The sequence below is a fragment of the Leucoraja erinacea genome, chromosome 15 (genome assembly GCF_028641065.1).
Source record: "Leucoraja erinacea ecotype New England chromosome 15, Leri_hhj_1, whole genome shotgun sequence".
In the NCBI taxonomy this organism is placed as follows: domain Eukaryota; kingdom Metazoa; phylum Chordata; class Chondrichthyes; order Rajiformes; family Rajidae; genus Leucoraja; species Leucoraja erinaceus.
In genome coordinates, this window is record NC_073391.1 from 32,795,998 (window position 1) to 32,821,948 (window position 25,951).

General features: G+C 43.2%; 2 protein-coding genes across 4 annotated transcripts in view; both read right to left on the reverse strand.

The window, feature by feature from the left end:
- lcor (ligand dependent nuclear receptor corepressor) overlaps positions 1-25,951 on the reverse strand; it is a 74,940-nt gene that overhangs the window by 1,802 nt on the left and 47,187 nt on the right. Inside the window, exon 6 of one of the 3 annotated variants that reach the window (XM_055647069.1) lies at positions 22,018-22,155. The exons of 1 other annotated variant lie outside the window; for it this stretch is intronic. The gene's annotated coding sequence lies outside the window, so the exon portion shown is untranslated. Of the gene's footprint in view, positions 1-22,017; positions 22,156-25,630; positions 25,770-25,951 lie in introns of those variants that run through there. One more of the 3 variants, XM_055647068.1, reaches the window with a different exon arrangement.
- On the reverse strand, positions 2,944-25,766 carry wu:fc17b08 (uncharacterized). Its single transcript, XM_055647064.1, has 2 exons — positions 25,723-25,766; positions 2,944-11,875 (listed from the first exon to the last, which is right to left on the reverse strand). The coding sequence occupies exons 1-2, from the start codon at positions 25,764-25,766 to the stop codon at positions 7,102-7,104; spliced, it is 4,818 nt and encodes a 1,605-aa protein (XP_055503039.1). The 3' UTR covers positions 2,944-7,101.

The window sequence follows — 25,951 nt, forward strand, 5'->3', positions numbered from 1 at the left end:
CAATTTATTTTTTAATTATAAAACCTAAAATGTTTAGCATAAATAACATTATTTACAGTAACACAAGCAGCTTACTTTGATTTTTTTTTTTAAAAAGCATCTTTTAAAATCATGCAATAATACTCGAGGTTTTTGACATGTTATGGTAGTAAAGGTCTCTGACTTTGACTCATGTTAACTTTACTCGATTTAATTCATTTTAGAATCTTCTCGTGAGTATTGTACATGGCCATGAATAAAACCACTGCATGTGCTATTAATGTGACGCCTTGAAAAGATCAGTTGCGTTATAGTAGGTCACAGAGTCATACAGCGTGGAAACAGGCCCCTCGGGCCAACTTGGCCACACCGACCAGTACGTCCCATCTACACGTCCCACCTGCCTGAGTTTGGCCCATATCCCTCCAAACCTGTCCTACCCATGTACCCATCTAATTGTTTCTTAAACATTCCGATTATCCCTGCCTCAACTACCTCCTCTGGCAGCTCGTTCCATGCACCCTTTGTGTGAAAAAGTTACCCTTCAAATTCCTATTAAATCTTTCCCCCTTCCCTTGAAGCCTATGCCCCCTGGTTCTTGATTCCCCTATGCTGGGCAAGAGACTGTTCATCTACCCAACCAATTCCTCTCAAGGTTTTATACACCTCCATAAGATCACCCCTCCTCCTCCTGCGCTCCAAGGGATAAGATGAATAAAGTCACTGTGACAGGCTCAGCTGGGACACGCTCATCCTGAAGATTCACCACCTCCAGTTTAAATTCCAGTTGGAATATTTTGGAGGACCAAGTAACCAAGAACCAAGAAAATGAGTTCATCCTCGCTCCAGAATAAAGTCCAGTCTAGGACAGAGGGAGTGCTGACACTCAATGGAATGAGATGCTAAACTGAGGCCCTATTTTCCATGTGTGTACAGAAGAACTGCAGATGCTGGTTTACACCAAAGATAGACACAAAATACTGGAGTAACTCAGCGGGTCAGGCAGCATCTCCGGAGGAAAGGAATAGGTGAGATTTCAGGTCAAAGCTCTTCTTTAGACTCAAAGAATCATGACACTATTTGTAAAAAGAGTTGATATTTAGTTTTTAGATGGAGATACAGCATGGAAACAGGCCCTTCGGCGCACCAAGTCCGTACCTGGCAATCCATCTGTTCACCCCGGAAACAAGGAACTGCAGATGCTGGTTTACACAAAAGGACACAAAGCGATGGAGTAACTCAGCGGTCAGGCAGCAACTCAGGAGCACCTGGATAGTTGATGTTTCAGGTCTGGACTGAAGAAGTGCTCACCTATCCATGTTCTCCTGAGATGCTGCCTGACCTGCTCAGTTAAATTCAGCACTTTGTGTCCTTTCCTGTTCACACTATTTCCATATCATCCCACTTACTCCTCTATTCCCTATACATTAGGAACAATTTATTTTACAGAGGGCCAATTAACCTACAAATCCACACATCTTTGCGATGTGGAAGGAAAACGGAGCACCCGGACAAACCCACACGGTCAAAGGGAGCAAACTGCACACAGACTGCACCCAAGGTCAGGGTCAAACCCAGGTCCCTGATGCTATGAGGCAGTAGCTCCTATCAGCTGTGCCACTGTGCCACCATTGATCCCCGGCATTCTGCAGTTGATATCACTGCTTTATACCAAGGAAAAACAAAATGTTGGAGCGACTCGGAGGGTCAGGCAGCATCTTTGGTGAAAAAGGGTGGGTGACATTTCAGGTCGGAACCCTTCTTCAGATTTAAAGTAGAGAGAAGACATACCCTATTCAAGAACCATTCCATCTCTCCTCTCTCAGTCAGAAGGAGATGAACAAGAGGGCATCTATAGAAGAAAGGCTTGATGCTTTTGATTTTTAAGTTTGTTATATTTTGAGTGTTTTTTGGCTAAATAGGTTTCTGTATTAAATTGCAATTGTAGCAATGCTTGCTATAATTAAAAGGACACAATGTGCTGGAGTAACTCAGTGAGTTAGGCAGCAAGTCTGGAAAACGTGGATAGTCGACGTTTTGGGTCGGGACCCTTCTGCAGATGAGAAGCAACATGTACACTGATCTATTACTGCTCTATTTTTATTGATGCAGTTTCCTCAGCGCCTGAGCCAGCATCACCCCAACACTGCTGCACATCACCCACAGTCCAAGCTATTCCATTATGATCTAGTAATAAATGTAGCTCACGCTGGTCACCAGAACGTACAAACTTCATACAGACAGCACCCGCACTTAGGATCAAACCCGGGTTTCTGGCACTTTAAGGCACCAACTCTACTGCTGCGCCACTGTAGCACCTGCCTGTGTTGGCCCACATCCTTCTACACCTTTCCTATCCATGCACATGTCCAAATGAGAAAGGAGAGAGCTATACTGATGTCGGACTTGATAGAAATTCATGGGGGGCAAAAATCCTGGCATGGACTGGTTAATGGACAGATCCAAAGAGCCTATTTTAGTGCCTTAAACATTGCGTCTTATGCGGATAATACCTTGTAAGCGAGTCAGCCACTGGGTCGACCCAGTCCAATGTACAATCAGGATCCAGAGTACCAACCCACCTTTTTCTCTTCAGTGACAGGAAGTATTCCCACTTTTGGTCTGAATTGCCAGCGCTCACCAAATTTACGTTTTGGGTAATTAACACTGGCAAGTTTTTCCAACTGATTGGGACGAGCAGGAAGATGTGGTGGGAGGATGAATCCAGGGATTACTCACAAGGAACTGCAGATTCTTGTTAATAAAATAAAACATTGGAGTAACTCAGAGGGTCAGGCAGCATCGCTGGAGAGGTGACGTTTCAGGTCGGGACCCTTCTTCAGGCTGTAGACCCAAAATGCTGGAGTAACTCAGCAGGACAGGCAGCATCTCTGGATAGAAGGAATGGGTGGCGTTTCGGGTAGAGACCCTTCTCCAGACTGGTCAACCTGAAACATCACCCATTCTTTCTATCCAGAAATGCTGCTTGTCCCGCTGAGTTACTCCAGCATTTTGTGTCTACGGTATAAACCAGCATCTGCAGTTCCTTCCTACACATTTCTTCAGGCTGATTGGGACCCTTCAATGTCTGAAGAAGGGTCCCAACTAACACAGCATAAACAGGATGGGCTGAATGTTCTACAATGTCATACCAACCATTACAACACAATTTCCACTCCTCTGACATGCCACAAACATCCCAAGGATTAACGTGGGGTATTATCAAATATAAAAATTGATTGCAAAACACACCAGGGATATTTAGGTAGATGCTTACAGGATTGTTCAAGGAGGTTGTTTTCTTATGTCACAAAGGATGGTGGACGTATGGAATGTGCTGCAAGAGGAGGTAGCTGGTACTATCTCAATGTTCAAGAAACATTTAGATAGTTACATGGATAGGACAGATTTAGAGGGATATGGGCCAAGCACAGCAGGCAAGTGAGACTAGTGTTGATGCGACATGTTTGTCGGTGTAGGCAAGTTAAGCCGAAGGGCCTGTTTCCACACTATATGACTGATTAAAACATTTGAGGGGAGATTCCCAGAAGTATGGCCCTTGGCAACTGAAGGTGAAGTGATTGAATTCTATGACGTTCAAATAGTCAGAGTAACAGCAGGAAAGCGGAGACACAAGGAAGCAGATGCTGGAATCTTAAGCAAAACACAAAGTGCCTGATTTAATATGGTTATATCCCAGTTGCTAAACACATTAATTCTCTTTCCCATTCCCACACTGACTTTTCTGTCCTAGGTCTCCTCCATTGTCAAGAGTGGAGGAGCAGCATCTCATATTCCGTTTGGGCAGCTTACAGCCCAGCGGTATGAATTTTGATGTCTCTAACTTTAACTATTCGCGGCATTCCCTCCCTCCCTATCCCTCCCCCACACAAGTCGCACCAGCTACTCGTTTTCACTGAACAAACAAATGACAATGGCCTGTTTCCTTTATCGTCGTTATCTTTTTGCATATCTTTAATTCATTGTTCTTTATCACTCTACATCATCGTCTTTATCCCTCGTTGCCATTTTTCCCTGACCAGTCTGAGGAAGGGTCTCGACCCGAAACGTCACTCATTCCTTCTCTCCAGAGATGCCGCCTGTCCCACTGAGTTACTCCAGCTTTTTGTGTCTATCTTCGGAATAACATGGAGTTATCTCAGTTATCACAGAGGACTTCAGTGAACAAGACCAATTATGAGAACACAGAGGGTTTTTAATGCTGGGAAAAGACACTTCAATTCCTGTAACTCGCTTCTCAGATATCACAGAGGACTTCAGTGAACAAGACTAATTATGAGAACACAGAGGGTTTTTAATGCTGGGAAAAGACACTTCAATTCCTGTAACTCGCTACCTAACTAGACCCATTTAACACCTTCAATTCACAGGCTACGATGATTTAAGATAGTAGCTCACTACCACCATCTCAAGGGGATGTTGGGAATTAGCAGCCACACAAGCACATACATGATAAGAGAACCAAAGAGCTGGCTAACTATCAGGGAAGTGCGAAAAAAGAGGCCATTCAACTCATCTTGCCTATGCTGGTTCTTTGAAAGAGCAATAGACCAATCTCGCCACAGATGTGTCGCAGATCCTCAAGTCCCATGCAAGATCTTTCAAGGGAAAATTCAGGTGCACACAAATTGAATCCAAGGAGTTAGCACAGACATGATTGGCCAAATGATCTGTACTGAATGGTTCTGGGGAGGGAGTGGGTTTGAAGTGAACACAGAGATAATAAGGCATGTGAAAACACTAGCCTGGTTGGTATGAATTAATTGGATCAAATGGCCTATTTCCATATTATACGACTACAGGTATGACCGACCCACTATTAATTTCACAATGTTAAGTCCTTAGCCAGCAATAAAAAGTGCCACATAACTAATCTCAGAACCATACAACATGGAAACCATAACTCTTTGCTTAGAGCACTAACACTAGCCTTATCTTTATTCTCCCCATAAATTGCCCTCCGATGTCACCACTCACCTACAAACGAAGAGACATTCATACAGCGGCCCATCAGACCATCAAGTAAGTCAGGCTTAAAATGTATGGTCGACAGAAAGTGCTGGAATAACTCAGCGGGTCAGGCAGCATCTCAGGAGAAAAAGGATGGGTGATGTTTTGGTCAGAACCTTTCTTCAGACTGAAAGCAGAGGGGAGGGAACTAGAGGTAAGAAAAGGCTAGAACAAATTAGGACCACATACGGATAAACAAAGGAAGGGTGGAGCCCAAAATGGCCCAATGTTGGCCAAGGAAGGGTGGAGCCCATAAGGGTCTAATGTTGGCCAAGGGTGGAGCCCATAATGGCCCAAGCTAATTCCTCACCAGTGAGGAAGATGGAGAGATGGGGCAGAATGATCCCAAGAACTGGAGGAAAGCAGCCAAAAATCAAGACTATCCAGCCTTTGAAACAGTGGATTGAGGTGTAGATAGTAAAGAACATAGACATTTTATGTCAGTAGGATGCAGGATGGACAAGGTCTGGAAAAGGAAGAATTGGGTTGATAGACACAAATTGTTGGAGTAACTCAGCGGGTCAGGCAGCATATCTGGAGAAAATGGATAGATGGTTTAAGGTCAGGACCGTTCTTCGGAACAGGGTTGATGGGGAATTAAATTGCACTCGGACTGACCCTACAAGCATTGGGAAATGGGAGCGCAGTGGAGAAATCCCCAGTGGAGGACTTTATCTTGCTGCAGGTAACAAAACTTCCCATAATCCTTCAGAGTAATGAGCCAAATTGGTTTAAGAACCTGCTTCTCAAGACAGTTCAAGTGGAGAGGTGAAACATTGTCATTTCGTGCTCTCTGCAGTGATGGAGAGGGTAGAACCAGGGAGTTCACAGGAAATGCCTCAGGTGCCATAATTGTGATGGGTAACAGGCACTTGGATAGGTACATGAATAGGAAATGTTTTGAGGGATAAGGAATTATGTTGGTTAGTAAGAGTGTCAGGGGTTGTGGGGAGAAAGGCAGGAGAATGGGGTTGAGAGGGAAAGATAGATCAGCCATGATTGAATGACAGAGTAGACATGAAAGGCCGAATGGCCTAATTCTTCTCCTATAACGTATAATCTTATATGGACCAAACGTAGGCAAGTGAGACTAGCTTAAATGGTCGGCAAGGACGAGTTGGGCTGAAGAGCCTGTTTCTGTGCTGTATGACTCTATCTGGTTTTCTCAGCTGGAGACCCGCCATGTGATTTAAACCCCATGATAGTATTCCTCCTTTAATTGTATAATTTTATCCAAGATGAGAGACTGGGCTGATTCTCCTTAGAGCAAGGAGACCTAAATGGGAACGTTCAAAATCGAAGTGGAAAGAAACCTGGCAAGGGCAGAAAGTAAAGTGGAAATGAGAGGCAAGGAACAGAAACGCTGGAGAATTGCTTCTTTTATCATTTAAAACAAGCTGACGCAATTTAGAACGCACTGCCCAGAGTGATCAAAAGTGGGCTCAAAGGAGAAATTTTGGAGTGGTGGTTTGTTGGGGAGTTGGGGAGGGGGATTGTCCAAAATGGCGAACTCCATTGAAAAGCCAGCACAGACATGGTGGGCCGAATGGCCTCTTCCTGTGTGCTGCACCATTCTATATGAGGCTAAGCTTTCTTTAAACTCCAGGTGGAGTTGCAACAAGTACAGAGCAAGTCTCCATTGTCAATGCAAGCCTTTAATCTCAGATACACACACCAAAAAAAAAAAATCACTTTTTCTTCTCAGCATTTAAATAAGGCACTGTTCTTTTCAATTCGTGTTTACAGCTCTTGTATCAATTCTAAGCCTGGAAATTCTTTTTTATATATATAATATAAAAATCAAACCAAACAGGCAAAAGAAAACAATACCATTTTTAGCACAGTATAAAAACTATTCACAGTTGTGGGGAGCAGGAGGGGAGAGCTCCCTGTATTTTCTTTACAAGCCATCTGCTTACGTGCTTAGAAAAATAAAATTAGGATCACGGTCGAGTTCTTTCCTCTGTGATTCCAAAGGCTCGCCTCGAGATTATAAAAGCAGCTTCGACAAGTTCTGCTTTCTGCATCGGACTGTATTTTTGTTTGTTGTTAAAGACACAATAATTTACAGAGCCCCTGTGGGCAAACGTATCACTTAGCATCAGTCCTCCTGCGCTTGTTGGGAACCGGATCAGTCTTGCCGCTGAGTTTCCGTTTCTTTTTGCGCTTGGCCTCGGGTGAGACTTCGCACTTGGGCCTGTGCTTGGCAGGGGCGGCCGCCTTGGCTTTAAGTTTAGCGCGGGTCTTGTCCCGCTGCTTGGTCCTGGCTGCAGGGGACCCCACCTTGCTCTGGGCCTGCCTCGCCCGCTGCTCTCTGCCCACACCGCCCTTCCTCTTGGCCCTGAGCCGTTTGCCCTTGCCTCCATCTCGAGCGTCAGACTTGCCCCTGCCTCTCGCGACGCTCTTCAGCCCAGCACTGGGGGACCTCTTCACCGCCTTCAGGGGCAGCCTGCTGGGTTTTGCACCGCTGCCCGATTTCCTTGGAGCCGGCAACTTGCTGGAGGTGCCGTCGGCTTTGGGTTTCTGGCTGGCTGGGACGGTCTTGGGTGCAGGCTTGGACGGAAGGGACGGAGGGACGGCCTCGGACTTGGAGCGCCTGGACCGCCCGGACCGCCCCAAGCTGGGTTCCTTGATTGGAGAGTCCCTGGATCTTTTCCTCTTGCCTTTGCTCTCCTCTGGTCTGCCAGGGACGACGGGCAGAGGTTCCTTGGGCGACTCTAGCTGGGTCTGTGATGTCAGCTTGGGCGACACCATGGGATTCATGCAAACGCTCTTGTGTTTGCCTGGGTTCTTCCTCCCAGCTTGCTCCTTGCCGTGCTGAAACTTGTGGAATTTGCCCATCATGTTAGAGTACTTCCGAAGGATCCAGGCGCTGACAGGCTTCTTCAGCCCCATGTGTTTGGAGTGTTGGGGCACCCCCCGACTCAAAGAGGGACCATCTCCTTCCTCTTGGCAGTCTGGCAGCATTTTGGCCGGGAAGCGGTCCCCAGTGGACAGGTCATCTTCAACATCGGGCAACATGTCCTGCTGCTGCTGTTGCCCGACTCGCTCACCTCGCGCCAAAGCGATCCTCCGCATGTTGTCCAGCAGCGCGCGGGTCTTTGGGTTATTTCGAGCAGGGGAGGCCATGGCAAACTTCTTCAGATGCTTCTTTAGCCGCTCAGCTTGGGGACTGGGGAAAATGCCGATCATGGAGCTCTTCTGCAGAAAGCTCTTGGGTTTCATGGTCACCACCGGATTCCGGGCACTGACGTTCTTGACGATCACCAGAGACTTGGTCTCGGTCGTCTCCATGAACCACTTGCAGATGTTGGCCATGTTGAAGTTGGCCACAAAGAGTTTCTGCGCTGGAGATATTTTGTGGTCGTATAAACTTCTGACCTTCCGCGCCCTCTTCCTGCTTTTCCAAATTTCCTTAAGCCGATCAGACTTGGATCTGGCCTTGTGAATCACCGGCCCTTCTTTCTCCATCTGAATCCAGGATTTGTGAAGACTCTCATACTTTGCATTCAAGGTGGTGATTAGCTCTTGGTTTTCATCCTCAGAGCACCAGTCTAAAAATTTTGGCCGACTCACTTCAGTAGCATCAGCATCATTCATGCCAACTAACTCAGATGCTTCATCCTCCTGGATATCTTGTGTGGGCAGCTTATTATCTGTGTCCTCAACGTCCTCTTCCAACACACTCGATTCAGGCTCATTGATGGGCATATTCGAGCATCTCAAGTCATGAGAAGCAGTCTTCTTGTCCCCTGGTGACAGTTTTGCGTGTATTCCTTTAGCTGTTTGATGCGGAGATCCAAAATTGATCAGTCTCTTTACAAGGCCAGCGCCTGCCCGCTTTGTGCTTTCTTTGTGGGTATTAGTCCTTCGTGAACTGGCCTGCTGTTGGCTAGCAGCAGACCCATCATCCACGGAGCCACTGGAGTTGTCGGAAACCCGATCGGCTTCAGCATTTTGATTGGAAAAGGAAACTTGCCTCTCTTCAGCCGATTGTACATCTACGCAGACCTCGAGAATTCGACCTGGTTCAAGGAGCACGTTTTCAGGTAGAAAAGCGTCGTTAATCAATTCGTCGTCTTCCGGGTTCTCCGACTCCTTGGCTGGAAGATCGCTGGAGGCCGGCTTGGCCGCTGGCTGTCCCGTCTTGCCACCATCTTTCACAGAAGTGGAAGCTAGAGATTCGTCAACCTTGCTTTCGGGGTCAATGATGCTTTGCAGCAGGGTTTTGTTGAAGCAGTCCACAGGAAACTGAACAGACGCCACTCTGCTGATACAGACTTCCCTTCTGTACTTCTTCTCCCCTTGATTCCTTGGGAATTTCACGTTGAGACAGGGTACGAGTAATCCATCAGCACAAACTAATGGCTTCTCTACAGTATCACCGGGACTGGCCACAGTCTGCGGCTGCGATTGTTGACTCCTTAAGCGCCTGTCCGTAGAAGCGGGAACCAATTTTTTACGTTGCCTTTTCTTTACAGAGGCATCTGGAATAGGCGTCTCCTCTTTATTGGGACTGATACTCCTCCCGGGCTGCAGAGATCTCTCGGCCATAACATCTTCTTTCCTCTTGTGATCGGGTGCATTTGCTCCAAGGTCTTCCTGCTTTATCTCCGTCCAACACGGGCTGCTCGGTGTCACGTGGCACTCAATGCCATCAGTTCCTTCACTACACCTTCCCACCATCTCCGGGGTAGACCTTCCCGAGTCACTGCCCCTCCTTTTGCTTGCATATGCGGAAGCTGGCTGCGGATGCAAATCGCTCTTGGCTTCAGGAGAACAAGCGACTGGTTTAGACGGAGGACGCAGTGTAACCGGCGATCCTTTGGAATCTTCTTTCTCAATCAACAATTTTTCTACCTTTACCGTATCAACATTCTCGACTGAACATTCAGGCTGTTGGGATTCCACGGTTGCCTTGCAGACATTATTGCTCACCTTTCCCAAGTCGCCGTTTAAGATTTCACTGCTACTGTTGTTCTGCTTGTTGCATTGCTCTCGAGGAGAAAGGCTGATCTCAATACTGTCAACAGGACTGATACTGGCATTCTCTAAGGAGGACATGGACAGCTCTTGGCTCCCATTATTCACAATGGCCTCTGAGTGGTTGGGAGAACTCTTACTGTCTGCTGGTGAATTGCACTTCACCTCATTGCTGTCCTTACTCAATTTGTCCAGTGTGGAAAGACCCCATTCTGTGTCCCTGCATTCCTCCAGAAGCTGTTCGCATGGTTCAACGTTCACATAAGCGGCTGGCGAGCTGTTGCTCTGATCTCTGGATTCGGCCGGCACCACGACACGCTCGCTCGTGTCAATGTTTGGAACCTCCATGGCCCCGATTTCCGCCGGGCAATTTTCAGAGACGGGACTGTCAGCGTGGGCAGCAGGCCTCTTCTGTTCCCCTTGCGGACTGTTGTCATTCATAGAAGACAGACTGGCCTCCTGCAATCGGCAGGTCGGACTCGTGCCGAAGAGCTGCTCTGCACTGTTTGCCGAGTAATTGTTCAGACTCTCCTCGAGCCCCTGAACTTGGTCTTGCATCAGCAATGTTTTCTCCTGCCCCTTTGGACAATGAACGCCAGTCCCAATCGCCACTGGAGCGCCAGCGACGGGCACACTAACAGGCAGTGTAATCACTGGCTTGAGGGTCACTGGGGCAGGCACTTTGGGAGCGCAGGTCTCCCTACCTACTTCTATGGTTGAGTTCTTGGCCGAAGTACGGACCGTCTTCAGCTCCCAGTATTCCTCGTTGCAGAGGTGGCCACGGGTACTTTTCCTGGCCGTCTTCCTCGTGGAGGACCAGGACCGCTGGCCGTCGAAGCGGCACTCCGTGATGGGCTTGCTGATGTAAACAATGTCGCACTGGTTGTCGTGCTCGTTCACGTACTGGCACATGGTGGAGACGGAGGAACGTGACCGGGGGACCGCCACCCTGGTGCTCTTCCTGGCCGCCTTGGTGGGAGGGGACTGCACCTTCAGCCTCAGGTGCCCGTTGGCTCCGCGCCCACTGGCACTCGACTTGGAGAGAATCCAGCAATCCGTTGCACCCGCTGCCGTCGGAAGCACATGATTACCTTTGACATTTCTTTTGGCGGAGGTGGTGTGTTCTTGAACCGGAGCGCGTTTACTCGCCCCGGAACTGCTATGTGGACCGTTCTGACTTCTAACCAAATTCTTTCGCTGGTTAAGTAACTGCATGGGCAGTGCTCGGAGACCCTCCTTCTGACCTTTGGCAGAGCCCGTCTCCTCCGTTTTGCTCTTCTGGTTGCAAGAACTTAATCCTTCTAATCGGTTAGCAGTGCCACTGGGGGACAGACCCAACAGCGAGTTGCTGATCAACTTCCTATTATTCACAGTTTCGTTTTGCAGAGCTTCCAAGCTCACGGTTTTGCTGCAGTTAGTTGTAAACGTACCTTTTGAAGAGGGCTTAGCCGCAACTGTGCTGTTCTTGGTAAGAGTCCCACCACTAGAACTACCCAAGGCTGCTGGCGATTCGACAGAAGTAACACCGCAGATTTCGTTCCCCACCTCGCTGGGAAGCAGCCTGTCCTCTTCAACATTCGTGCAGTTGGTTTCATTCTGGGTTGGCACCACTCGGTTAAAGGAAGGGCATGATGGGAAGGTGGGTTGGCTTGGTAACGGTTCCCCGGAGTCCTTGGGCTGCTGTTGCAGAACCGCTGGGTTGGAGGCCGCCATGTCCTCATTGGCCACCGATTCAGATTCAGGACCCATTCCGCTGTGCATGTGGCCAAGGACACTCATGAATTGTTTCTGATGACGCCTGCACAGCTTAGCCATAAACTGGTCCAGGGACCCCTGGGATTCGTTACCGAGTTGCACCTCTTGCGTTGGTATCTCGTTGTGGCTAAAAACAAAAAGAGAAATGGGAACATTTACACATTTAAAATGATTAAGACATGCCAATTTACCCAATGGGAACAAGAAATTACAGGTGCTGGTTAACAAAAAGGCACACAGTGGCACAGCAGTAGAGCTGCAGTCTCACAGCGCCAGAAATCCAAGTTCAATCCTGATCTCAGGTGCTGAAGGTGTGGAGTTTGTATGTTCTCCCTGTGACTACGTGGATGTTCTCTGGGTGCTCCGGTTTCCTCCCACATCCCAAAGGTGCATGGGTTTGCAGGTTAATTGACTTCTGTAAATTGTCCATCGTGTGGGATAACATAGAACTAGTATCCACATTCTCTAGGGATGCTGCTTGACCCTCTCTGTTGGTCTAGCATTTTGTGTCTATCTTCGGTATAAACCAGCATGTGCAGTACTCCTCGGACGCTGTGCATTTAGCCTATCCATTCCTCTCATTATTTTATACACCATCCTATGTTGATGGTAGAGAATACAAACGCGCTCTTGCAATTTGTTCGCAAGGCAAAGTTGTCTATTTGTTTGCAGTTTACTGAAATGGCCAGGGTTTATTGCCCATCTAAACTAACCCCTTTGTCTGGAGAACTTCCGGGGCCATTTCACAGGGCTTTTTAAGAGTCAGCTAGATTGCTGCGGGCGACTGTGGAAGTAAGACCTCAATTTGCAAATTGCTTTTAACAACCTCAGGCTATCCCAGCGTGGTTTTAAGTCAGTTAACATAGCATTTTCAAAAGTTGGTCACTTGCTCGCATCCAACAACCGCAGATGAACAGAAAGGTGATCATGACCAGATAACCAATTTTTTGGTTCGGAAGCAGTTTGAAGAATAAGTATTGGCTAGAGACCAGAGTCGGGGAATAATTCCCCAACTATTCTTAGTTTAGTGATACGGCATGGAAACAGGCCCTACGGCCCACTAACATCCATGCTGACCATTAATCATTCGTTCACACTAGTTCTAATAAATCCTACCCCCTCATCCACTCCCTATGCACAAGGGTCAATTTACAGAGGGCAATTAACCTACAAAGCAGCACGTCTTTGGAATGTGGGAGGGAACTGGAGCATGCGGAGAAAACCTACGCGGTGACATGGAGAACCTGGAAATTCCAAATAGGCAGCACCCGGAGTCAGGGTTTAAAATGTGTCTCTGGTGCTACGAGGCAGCAGTTCCACCTGCTGCTCCACTGTGCTAATTGTTAATGTCCAAAATAAGAGTGATGATTGCTGTTTGAAATTATGAAAATTAGCCACAGCCTATGTCATTTGACTGACATGGCTCAGCCACCCAAGATACGCAGGGATGGTGAAAGTGCTGGGGCTATACTGGCGTACTCTCCCAAGGGTCTTACAATGTAGATACATTCTGGGTCCAGCTGCAAATAACCCAATCACAAAAAGCACAGATGCTCAGAGCACTTGTTCATCATACAGCAACAGCCAGAACAGACACGGCATAGGGATGAATCTCCAAGGAATCTCGTTGGTCGGCCTCTTGGAAATTCAAATCTTGATCCTTGTTGCTGGCTTTGATTTGTTCTTTGTACCTCTTCATACCTCTAGTTTCCCTCTCCCCTGACTCTGTCTGAAGAAGGCTCTCAACCTGAAACGCCACCTATTCCTTTTCTCCAGAGATGCTCCCAGACCCGCTGAGTTTCTCCAGCATCTGCAGTTCCTTCCTACACATTTTGACTGTTCCCACAAATACTGGCACACGCTCAGGAACCCCCAATATACGGGGGTCAATGAAAGTAAAGGTGTTCCAACCATCTGAAATCAGTCATTTCTTTGTTCAGAGCCACAGACAAAACAGACGGAGGAAATATCAAAAGCAGATGGAGCAGCCAGCAACTGATAAACTACATTCAGATTTATTTTCCACAATATATTAATGCAATGTACTGTTCCATTCATTTCCCTGGATTAAATTTATTACCCGGAATAAAGTTTAATGGTAAGATCACAAAGTACAAAACTAATATCAAGCAAATTAAGAAAACAACAGTACATTGTACAGAGATAAAGAGATGACTGTACACAGGTATAACATTACACAGGAAACCAGCAACCACTTTGTAATTAACTCTCTCGATCCACTTCATTGGCCATTATCTCTTAAAAATATCTGTATTCACACATTAATGTTGAACTGAAATCATGTGGCCACTTCCTGCAAATTAGATTTAATACAATTTCTTGATTTTGACTTCTTAAAACCTGACGGAGGATTTGGGTTGGGGGGGGGGGGGGGTTTACAACCTTCCCCACCCTCACCTGTATCAACCCTTTACTTGTCAGGCTTTGTCATGCCCTTCCTCTATTCCAGCTTTCTTTTCCACCAGCAATAGTCTGAAGGGTCCGATCCGAAACGTCACCCATCCATGTTCTCCAGAGATGCTGCCTGACCGCTGAGTTACTCCAGCACTTCGTGCCATTTTGCCCAGTTCTCTCCACAACCAATAACATACTTAAGTCATATTTATTAACACTCTCAACATCTCCAGTCTAGACACAAGGTACCACAGATGCTGGTTTAAAACAAACACAAAAAAGACAAAGTGCTGGAATAACTCAGCGGGCCAGGCTGCTTCTGTGGAGAACATGAATAAGAATGCACCGAGCAACATTTTCATAAAATGGAAATAAATGATAGGAAGGAAAAGCATCAGTCTAACAAAAATGGGAGGAAACCCCCAGGTGGAAGCAGATAGAATAGCAGCATTTAAGAGCCATTTACATCGGCACATGGATATGGAGGAATGGAGGGAGATGGATCGTACAACCAGAAAGGATTAATTTAACTTGACATCATATTCTGCGTGGACATTATGGGACAAACTGTGCTGCATTGTTCTATGCAAGTATCCAATATGATGCAGGGCTGGAGAATATTGCTCTAAAAAGGAAGCCACAGAGGAAAATGTGAATTACAACCCCTCTGAAGAGTAAAATATGAATGAATGTGTGTAACATTGGATCATCCCCCATACTCCAAGATAGATTAGGCGGCCTTCCTTAAAGTGAAGTTTGGGGGGTGCTTCCCTTAACATCAGATGGGGTGAGACATTCACAAGGCACCAGAAGTGCCAGCTCAGTTTACGCAAACGAAAATACAAAGTATATCCAGGGTGATATAAATAAAAACAATTTTTTCATGACAATAGAAGTCAAATATTTATCCTATGCAAACAATTCATTGAAATAAATGGAACACGAAGGGTCTTGACCCGAAACAACACCTATTCCTTTTCTCCAGAGAAGCTGCCTGACTGCCCCGTTGAGTTACTCCAACATTTTGTGTCTATCTTCGTATCCAGTTAGGGTTAGTTACTGTTGCACAAGGCTCCATGCATTTGCTTTCAGGTTCTGTGGTGCCTCACAGATATGATCAGACTGAAATGATTTACATACAATATATCAGTAAGACGCAAAGTGCTGGAGTAACTCAGCAAGATAGCAGTATCTCTGGAGAACAAGGATAGGTGATATTTCGGGTCGAAACACTTCAGTCTGAAAGGTCTTGACCCGCAATGTCACTTATCCATGTTCTCTCCACAGGTGCTGCATGACCTGCTGAGTTACGGCAGCACTTTGTGTCTTTTTGTGTATTAACCAGTATCTGCAGTTCCTCGTTTCAATAATATGCCAAGCCAAAGAGCAAGAACTGGAAGCATGAATAGTTGGGCTGTGTGATTAAGTATAGACACGTTTAAGCATTGCACTGGGGTCAAGGAAAGAGTGCTCACGTCGCGGCCCTGTTTCCACCAATCTTTCCACCACCAACAAGAAGCGCAAGACAAACATCCATATGCAGATACCGAGAAGTGTATTCAACTCTGGCTGAACTTCAAATCTTGTGCGTGGACTCGATAAGAAAAAGTATTGCACTACCTGCCCATTCTTCTGCTGAAAATTGGTGAAAAGTGTTCCACAACACTGCTGAAATGTCATGGGCAATGGTGGAGAATGTGGGATGGTGAAGGACAACAAATAAGGCATGCCCCTTGCATGGAACTTGGAGGCCTTAATCCCGTGCACATTCAGAAATCACAAAGCTCAGTCAAAGGCATTGGTTCAAGCAGCTTTAGTTAGTTTGCAAACAGGGAGAAGGACAGGGTCCCTTCCCCTGGCTGCACTCCTAAAGGGTCCAACATAAAGCAATTTGTTTTGGAACAAAACAATGAATAAACATGACAGAGTCCTTCATGTTCTTAGCTACAAGTGCTGTTCACTGTACTTTTTGAAAGCGCCGACTGCAGTATTCATTGAGCTCAGCACATTAACACCATGGCCCTTAATCTCTTCTACAATTAGAAATATACAAGAGGCAAAACTTCAGATAATGGAAGATGAAAACATTTACTCACAAAATGAAACCAAACATGGCCATTATTCTGCATGGCTTAAGTTTAGTTTGTGTAGGAAGGAACTGCAGATGCTGGTTTACACAGAATATAGACACAAAATGCTGGAGTAACTCAGCGGGACAGGCAGCATCTCTGGAGATAAGGAATGGATGTTGTTTCAGGTTGAGACCCTTCTTAAATTTAGTTTAGAATCATGTATACAGAGCTACAGTGAAAAGGAATTTGCTGTGTGCTATCCAGTCAGTGGAAAGACTATATATATGAGTCATCTCGGTGTGCAGATACAGAATAAAGGGAATAATGTATAGTGCATGATAAAGTCCAGTAAAGTTCGATTAAAGTTGTCCCAAGACTGTACCCAGTTATGACCAAGGTGCCAGAGTTTTAAAATGATCTTTATTTCTACAAGTGCACATGTAATTGGAATATGCAGGAAGGGAGAATAGTTGGAGTGAAGGAAGAATATGATTGATTACCAATGAGTCTTGGCAAAAAAAGTAATGAATGGGAATTAAATGTAAACTAACCAGTGGAGATACTTGTAGACGGTCCGCCAAGGCCTACTGAACCATCCGGTCACCAACCATTATAACGTAACTTTCTGTGCCGAGTCTCATCCATTGCCAGAGTGAGGCCAAACGTAAATTGGAGGAACCACACATCATATTCCGTTTGGGGTAGCTTACAACCCAAAGTTATGAACACTGAATTCTCCAATTTTAGGCAACCTCTTACTACCACCTTCCTCTCCTCCCCACCCTTTTGCCCCACCTCCCCCTCTCCTCCCCTGTGCCTCACATAGACTCCAACCTATTTATCCCCTTCTCTCCTCCCGTTACTTTCCTCCCTCTTGGCAACTCTTCGACCCTGGATTACATGGTCTGCTTTCATCACTGTTCCAACCATTTGTATGTCAAAAAAACCCTCGCCTGCATCCACCTGCCAAGCTGTTTCCTGCCTCTTCCCTCTTCTAGCTTTCTTCGCCACCCACTACCCCCAAAATCAGAAGGGTCTCGACCCAAGATGTTCTTCAGAGATGCTGCCTGGTCTGCTGAGTTACTCCAGCACTGTCTCTGTTTGTGTATTAACTAGCATCTGCAGTACCTTATTTCTACATAAGGATAGGCCTACGTTTGTACATGGATAGCTCCCAAGAACAAAATTATTTTAGAAAAGACATTGGGTCTTGAACTAGTTTTTGCTTATGCTGTGCTATGTTGTGGAGGTTGCTACACCTCAAGGGCCATAATTTATAAATGATGCACCATGGATTAATGTGTGAATTAGATATGGGTATTAATACGTTAGATTCAGCAGGAGGTAAAAGCACACTTGTATGGTTGCTCAAAATTTGAGAGGCAACTTTCAAGCAACTACTGTGGGGAAGCACAGTGGCACAGCTGTAGAGTTACTGCCTTACAGCCCCAGAGATCAGCCAGGTTTGGTCCTGAACGCAGGTGCTTGTCTGTACAGAGTTTGTACATTCTCTCTGTGACCGCGTGGGATTTTTTCCCTGGGTTCTTTGGGTTCTATCCACTTCCTAAAGACATGCAGGTATGTAAGATAATTGGCCTGTGTAAAATTCTCCCTATAGTGTAGAACTTGTGTGTTCAGGTGATCGTTGGTTGGTGCGGGCTCGGTGGGCTGAAGGGCCTGTTTCTACAATGCACCTCAAAACTAAACTAGCCTTGCCCAAATCCCGCACAAATAATGATGGGTGGCAAATACCAAGGTATATTGGATACTAATTTGATAGTAATGGCAGCCACTAGGAAATGGGACCCCTAAAAGAAGCAAGCATGTCGCAAAGGACATTGCTGTTACCTCAAACAGTGTTGGCATTAGCTATCCATAGAACTATACTGCACCAAGAGCTACATCTATATAAGGGGGAAAGAAATGATGGGGGGGGGGGGGGGGGGGGGGAAGCATCAGTCTAACAAAATGTTTAACCGAAGAATATGGGAAGAGAAAAGTATATGGGAATACTGCATTGAGACCCTTATTCGCACACATCTATCCATGTTCTCTGGAGATGCTGCCTGACCTACTGAGTGACTCCAGCCACGGAGTCTTTTTTTTTGTAAACCAGCATCTGCAGATCCTTATATCTATACGGAAGAGAAATGACAATCTAATTTTGCAATCACTAACAATGACTTCACTAACAATGGCTTTAAAACTTTGATTTGTATAATATAATTTAGTAAACAGTTTGGGGAAAAAATGTATTCTATAAAAATATTCTCCTAATTGATATTTTTTTCGAATGACAACTGCACACCTTGCAAACCGTCTACGACGAAGAACGCAGTTAAATTGTCCAATGTCCTTTTAAACTTGGTACCTCATGGAGCTGGGAACAACTAGCACCTTTTCACTTGAAGTGGATGCTACCATTTGTGGAAGCAATTGGGACAGGGGTATGGAAACCTGTTTTATACATTTGGAAACATCAAAGGAAGCGGAATAATTGTCAAGATCTTCACAATCGTGCTGGAAAACGTGGACAATAATTTCATCAAGTTAAAATGTATTTAGTTGACAAACTCTTCTGACAGCATAGAAATTTGTGTGGCAGCAATATTTTTCTTCTGAACTGATTACAATGAATTAAACAACCCAGTAGTCAATAACTTGATAGAAGTAACATTAAACAACGTAAAACTGATGACTAGCGAAATGAAGCACCACTGTATGTCAACAGTTAAATTCTGAAGCTGTCATTACTAACGAATCTGAAATATCCCAAATTTTAACTGCTTTTAGCATTAATGGTTTTCAGGGCTGAATAACACACAGCTTTATAATTTGCGTATGCATGAATATTCTACTTTTCCAAGCACATTAAACATCTCCAAAATAAACTGCCTAAAGTCAAATTTAGTGGTGAAGATTTAACATGTAAATGAACTGCTTCAGAGTTCAAACTCAATGGGAAGACTGCCAGTATGCTGCGTTATGGTCATGGCGAGAACAAAATGTTCAAGAGGACATATAATTCAGTATTGAGGATTGCAAAAAAAATGATCAGACACCATAAAATTTAACGAAATTTATTAGAAGAATAGTGTTTTTGTACTGAAACTGAGCCTAGCAACCAGTAAATACTGCAAACACAACACAGTTAAAACTGTTTTTGTTAATTGTTATAACTTATGATAACAATCAAAAATTCCCACATGCACAGACAGAAATCTGTTTTCCAACATACGTCACAAGGCAAACAACGACACAGTTACAAAAAATCTAAAATTACTTGTCACTTATAGTAAGACACAGGGTATTTTGTAATCCAGTTGAAATTAATTTGCATTTTTAACAAATCAATTAATAGTGCAACCAAAAGTGCCACAACAGCTGTACAAGACATTGACAATAAATGAACAGATTTAAGACATTGATAAACAATTGCAAAATAAGTTTTCAAAATTGTACACCTCTTTCAGACTGTAAACTGTATGAGGTCAAACAGACCAATGGGCACCCGTTCTTATGAACATTACCTGATTTGAAGAAGTTGAGCTAGTTTGAAAATGAGCCAGTAGGGAGACTTTCGAGAGGGAAATGCTCAAAATCCAGCCGTAGCAATTAGTAGTCATCTGAGCAGAATTGTGGCAATGATCAGCTAGACTTTAAATCATAAGCCTACTTCACTGTCACATGGACAACCCAGGATACGTACAAGCAGGGAGAGACAAATAATCTTTAAGAAAGTCACTACCCAAGATATATATATATATATACACACACACACAGACACACATTTTCCAACTCAACGGCAGCAGCGTATTTTATACCGAATTGCAGCCAAACCTCGTACAGATTCCTGAAATGTGCGACTGAGGTAATATGCTTTTGTTAATAAAAGTAGTTTACTTGAGACAGTGAGCATATTAGAAATGATTAAAACAAGCCTGAAAGTTTAGTTGCAATTTTCAATTGCCCCTGTTGTCTATGAGCTCGGGTTTAAGGTACCATGGGAATTTACAACTATTTTGGCTCCCTCAGATTATGACTGGATCTCCTGCAGCTTTTACGCCAGATTTCCAACATTATTAAAATATTTATTTTGTAATTAAAACTGACAGTGAATTTCTTACAAGTGATCACCATTATCCGCAGACAGCAGGTCTGCACGACAATGTGTAAACTAAATCTCCACGCTAGAAGAGTGATAACACTTTATAAACATAAATTAAAATACTTTGTATTGGAACAGAGGAGGGAACATAAGATAAGTTTGCATATGGTGCAATGTGCGATAATGGTTTGATTTCTAAAATAGCAACATGGCCTATAGACTATATCTCGAAGTCTGAATCATGAAATTTCAGATATAAAATAGAAATCTAATCAGCACATCTCCTGATCACTGCTATCTGAAGAATGGAGGACAAATAAATAAAATCACTGTGCCAGACTCAAGCTTAAAAATGACTAGACCAATTCAAGTACTAAACTAATCAACAAACACAACTTAGCGTTGTTGCTGCATTATGTTTGGCAAGGCAAGAATGTCCAACTTTAGGGCCATGAACCTCAGCGACATGATTAAAAATCGTACGCAACCATAGAAGTTCAGATATTTTGAGGCTGACAAAATGAGTACAGGCCTCTGTGAAAGGATGGACACAAGCTGTACAAATGTGCACTACTATGGCATCGATCTGATGCCTATTTTGTAAGATAGATTTTAAAACTGTTCAAAGGTGCACTTAAATTGACCCAGATGGGGAGAATGGGAATCAGTAAAGAGGATAAGGACAGAAAACAAAGACCATCGATCCTACCTACAAAATTCCGTACCCCAAAGATTGCTCATAAATCCCAGGTAACTTATTCATTTGCAAATGAGTCTGATATTATTCAGTACTTTGTATTGTGGTGTGTTTATTTGACAACAGAGATTTACGAGAATAATACCATTTACCATAACAAATACTTGCACTACATTCAATTCAAATTTAATGGGAAAGGTGCTAGTACAAATTATGAGCAAAAGATGTGAGTTTAAGCTGTATGATTTCTATTCATGGGTGTATTCATAACGTGGTACACACATTTGGTGCAAGGTTTGAAGGAAGGTCATCATTCAAGAGGTTAATATAGGATGTGTTTCACTAATTAAAGCTAAAATCATTTATTAGAAGGAATTTGAAAGTTACTTGAAGCAGTAAGACATTAAAGGGCAGGGAAATCAGATCACAAAGGATTATCACATTGAAGGACCTTAAACAGTACACTTGATGAGGCAAGTTATCTCTTTTAACAGTGTTCGACTCCAAACCCCATCTACAAAAATTGGCAACTGCAAAGAATAGAATTTCTACAAACATTGTAAACAGTACTTTTGAAATATGGTTTGTTCAGATAACAAAGCCCAAGATGTCTGTACAGATATATACAATTGTAGAGACGGAATGCTGCTATAAAATGTCAAGAGGCACAATGTAAGCTTGGCAGACTAAGTTTTGTTAAACCGAGTAAAAGTCAACATTCACCACAAATATGTTTCATTATTTAATTATCTAGTTTAAAGTACCTGCACTGAGTAACTGGTTGAAATAGTGTGTCAAATGTCCCTGAGGGTTTTTTCAAAAACAGTGTTAGGTGTTTTTTTCTCTAAAAGCCACTTATTCTTCTTACAGTTAACATAAAAACAATACAATGTGTTACAACAGCGGAAAAAACAGTTATAAAATCAAGTAAGGTTTGTTTATTTGATGTGGTGATAGTATATGCAGCTCTTCCATCTTACTCCATCAAGTTTAAAGTTATTTTATCCGTTCTGTGTGTATTCGTCGCAAACCAACGTAATTTTAATGAAATATCTTGTGTATTTTTTGCAGGGTTATTATAATTGCGACAAGTTCGTGACATCACTGGAAACGGTCTGCAACCAACACAGCCTGCCGTTAAAACCGAACATTTCCATCTATTTGATTGAATTAACTACTTTAACTAACAAGTGGTATTATTAGAACTTCCATTGAGAATCACATGATACTGACTTTCAGCACTGATAGTCTCATCTGTTGTTAGGAATATAACGAGGTACAAATTGCAGATATTGGTATTTAATCACAGATAGTAGTGTTTAATTATATTCTGTCTCTCTCTAACAAGCTGTCATGCGTGATTTTACATAAAGAGTTGGCCATCTCATTCCGAAATCTTCTTGTCTTGAAATAAAATAGGCATTTGTGCCTGAGAAGGAACCTCAAAAAACCCCGACCAAAATTGCAGGATGAGCAGGCGGCAGAAAAGCAGAAACCAACTGGGGGAATTTAAGGATTCTATATCATTTATGTATCTTTTGATACATGTCACACATTCATCTCTTACTACAATAACAACTAAAAATCTTAACCAATTCAAAACTGTTGCACAAAACCATGTTCAAATCAATACTGCTTGGGTAAGGTTGCTAAATTTATTTTTTGGGCTTTGTGACAGTGGAGGACAGTGGCAACTCAGACCCTGCTGAGTTGCCAGCCACTGTTAATTGCTTGCCAAAGTTCATGGTCGAGGCTTTCGTACAAATAAAGATTCTTCTGGGAAAGCTACAGGAGAGACCGAAGCAGATGAAGAAAATGGTGAGAAGAAAATACCTGAGTTTCAAGATGCCGATGAAACCAATTAATGCACCCATGATATGCACATCAAAAGAAACCATATGCAATCAAAAGAAAGCCATCCATTCTGTCAATATTTCCTCCTATCTTGAAAATAACACTTTTCCCACTCCATGGAGAATATCAGTAGATACATTTGAAATGCTTCAGCAAAAGATTTTTCTGATCTAAAACTGGAAACATGGACATTCTAATACATTGACAAATTATTCTGATCATCCTGACATGTTCAGTCAATACTGAAGCCAGATTTCCTTAATAATCGCTAACGCAGCTGTTTTTATCATTGAAGATTCAAGTATGCTAAACTATCAACTGGATCCAAAATGCTTATTAGAACACAATTAAATTTTACATTTTTTGCTGAAAATGCCATCAACATAAGAACATTTGCTATTGTTATGGTGTCAGATTGGGAAAAAGGGAAGTGCAACGAGACCTGGGTGTCCTTGTACAGCAGTCACTGAAAGTAAACATGCAGGTACAGCAGGCAGTGACGAAAGCTAATGGCATGTTAGCCTTCATAACAAGAGGATTTAAGTATAGGAGTAAAGAGGTCCTTGTGTAGTTGTACAGGGCTCTGGTGATACCACATCTGGAGTATTGTGTGCAGTTTTGGTCTCCTAATTTGAGGAAGGACATCCTTGCTATTGAGGCAGTGCATCGTAGGTTCACGAGGTTAATCCCCGGGATGGCTGGACTGTCATAAGAGGAAAGATTGGAAAGACTGGGCTTGTATTCACTGTAGTTTAGAAGTATGAGGGGGAATCTTATAGAAACATATAAAATTATGAAAGGACCGGACAAGCTAGATGCAGGAAAAATGTTCCCAATGTTGGGGGAGTCCAGAACCAGGGGCCACAGTCTAAGAATAAAGGGGAGGCCATTTAAAACTGAGATGAATAAAAACGTTTTCACCCAGTTGTGAATTTGTGGAATTCTCTGTCACAGAAGGCAGTGGAGGCCAATTCACTGGACGAATTTAAAAGAGAGTTAGATAGAGCTCTAGGGGCTAGCGGAATCAAGGCATATAGGGAGAAGGCAGTCACAGGTTACTGATTGTGGATGATCAGCCATGATCACAATGAATGGTGGTGCTGACTCGAAGGGCCAATGAAGGGCCTCATCCTGCACCTATTTTCCATGCTTTTATGTTATCTAAATTTGTACCAAATTTGGAGTTCAACCTCTGTGCCATCCCACTGCTCTCCTACTCCATACACACGCAGACACATACACGCTGCATTTTCTCATTTTATGATCTTGTTGTAAATTAATTGCCGATTGCTTGAACAACATTTTGCAATAAATCAGCCCCTATTCACTGAATTGTAATGTTATAGAAATAATGTTACAGAAAGGCCAACATAGATTTGTTTTTCACCTTGGATGCTGAAACACAAATAATAAGCAATTATGGTGTGACACAAAATTACCTCATGACAAGACAAAACAAATTTGAATTGTAGTCAAAAGAAAAAACTACTTCCAACTTTGAAATGCTAATGTTAAGGTGAAAATAGATAGATTCTTGATTAGTATGGGTGTCAGAAGTTATAGGGAGAAGGCAGGAGAATGGGGTTAGGAGGGAGAGATAGATCAGACATGATTGAATAGCAGTGTAGACTTGATGGACCGAAAGGCCCAATTCTGCTCCTGTCATTTATGTCCTTGTGATATGGAGAGCAATGATAAACTGGCCTTCAGTATTAAATTATGAGCAATTTCAGGCTTACAATACAAGAACAAGTACAATTAGTCCCAAAATGCCAACAGACGGTATTGTTGCGGGAATTTCAATAAAGCACAATGGTTGGAGCAAGAAACAATCACATTATGTCCACCTGAAACGTGACTAACATTCCGAATACAACAAGAAATTCAGTATTCTCAAAAATCAAGCTGCGTTATCAAAGAAACCTCAGAATTACAGAATACTAAATTCTGATGGCTGCTGTACGAGCACTGGTGGCAGTGATGATTGGGATAAAGAATCATCATCTGTGTTCACCAGGATAGCAATACAATATATCAAACATACTTTCTCCCCAAGCCTATTGGTACGCACACAATAAAGAATCCTCGTGACAACACAGACGTCATTGTAAATTATGTTAAAAGATCTTTGTGCGTCACATATTTGCCTGATGATTTTTTTTGAAGAAAGGAACACCCGTATGACAGCAAAAGATGAATAAATTGGAAATAACAGTTAATGTATGACTTACTGTAGGTAATAAAGCAGAGAAATATTGTTTGTTGGTTGTTCAAATGGAGAGATTTGTCCACAAGTATTTTTACAAGTAATTGTCAGTGTTCTATTTATACACATTATCAACTTCAATCCCACACAAACATTTTGAAATAGGTTCAGATTTTAAAGCGATACATGGGCCTTTTTTTTAAAAAAGGTAAGAATCTTTACACAGTAACAGTACCTTGAAAGACTAAGCACACCATTCTGGATAAAATTATGAACGAATGTCACTTCAAATTAATCTCAAGAACTGCATGATAGCAAAATTAATGATGGCTATTCAACTGGATGTGTGCTACAGCCAATTTCATCTACTTCAATTCTTCTCTAATTTATTAAAGAATATTAATTTTTTCTACATGAAGATATACAAAATGAAATTCCAACGAAAACTGGCACCTTTATTTTTTAATTAAGATAATAGGATTCAATCTGCATTTTCTAAAAGAGTGATATGAAATAATTTACTAAAGCGTGTTTTAAATACATTCGCTGCGCTGCTTTTCACACTATTGTTGTGCTGTAGCGCAACCAATTTGTTTCACAAATGAGATATATTGCCCCTGACCTGATCTCTTTAAAGTCTTGGTCATAGTTTCCATGACAACCCATTACCTGGATTAGAAAAATCAGATAAACACAGCTTTTGAGTCAAGATTACATTCAACAATCTAAATGTATCACAGTTGTGAAAGAAAAATGCATAAATGGTTTGATAATTTAAAATAGGAGAATGGAATGTAAAATTTGAATTTAGAATCCATTTCAATATAAGACAATGATCAACTGCAATGATT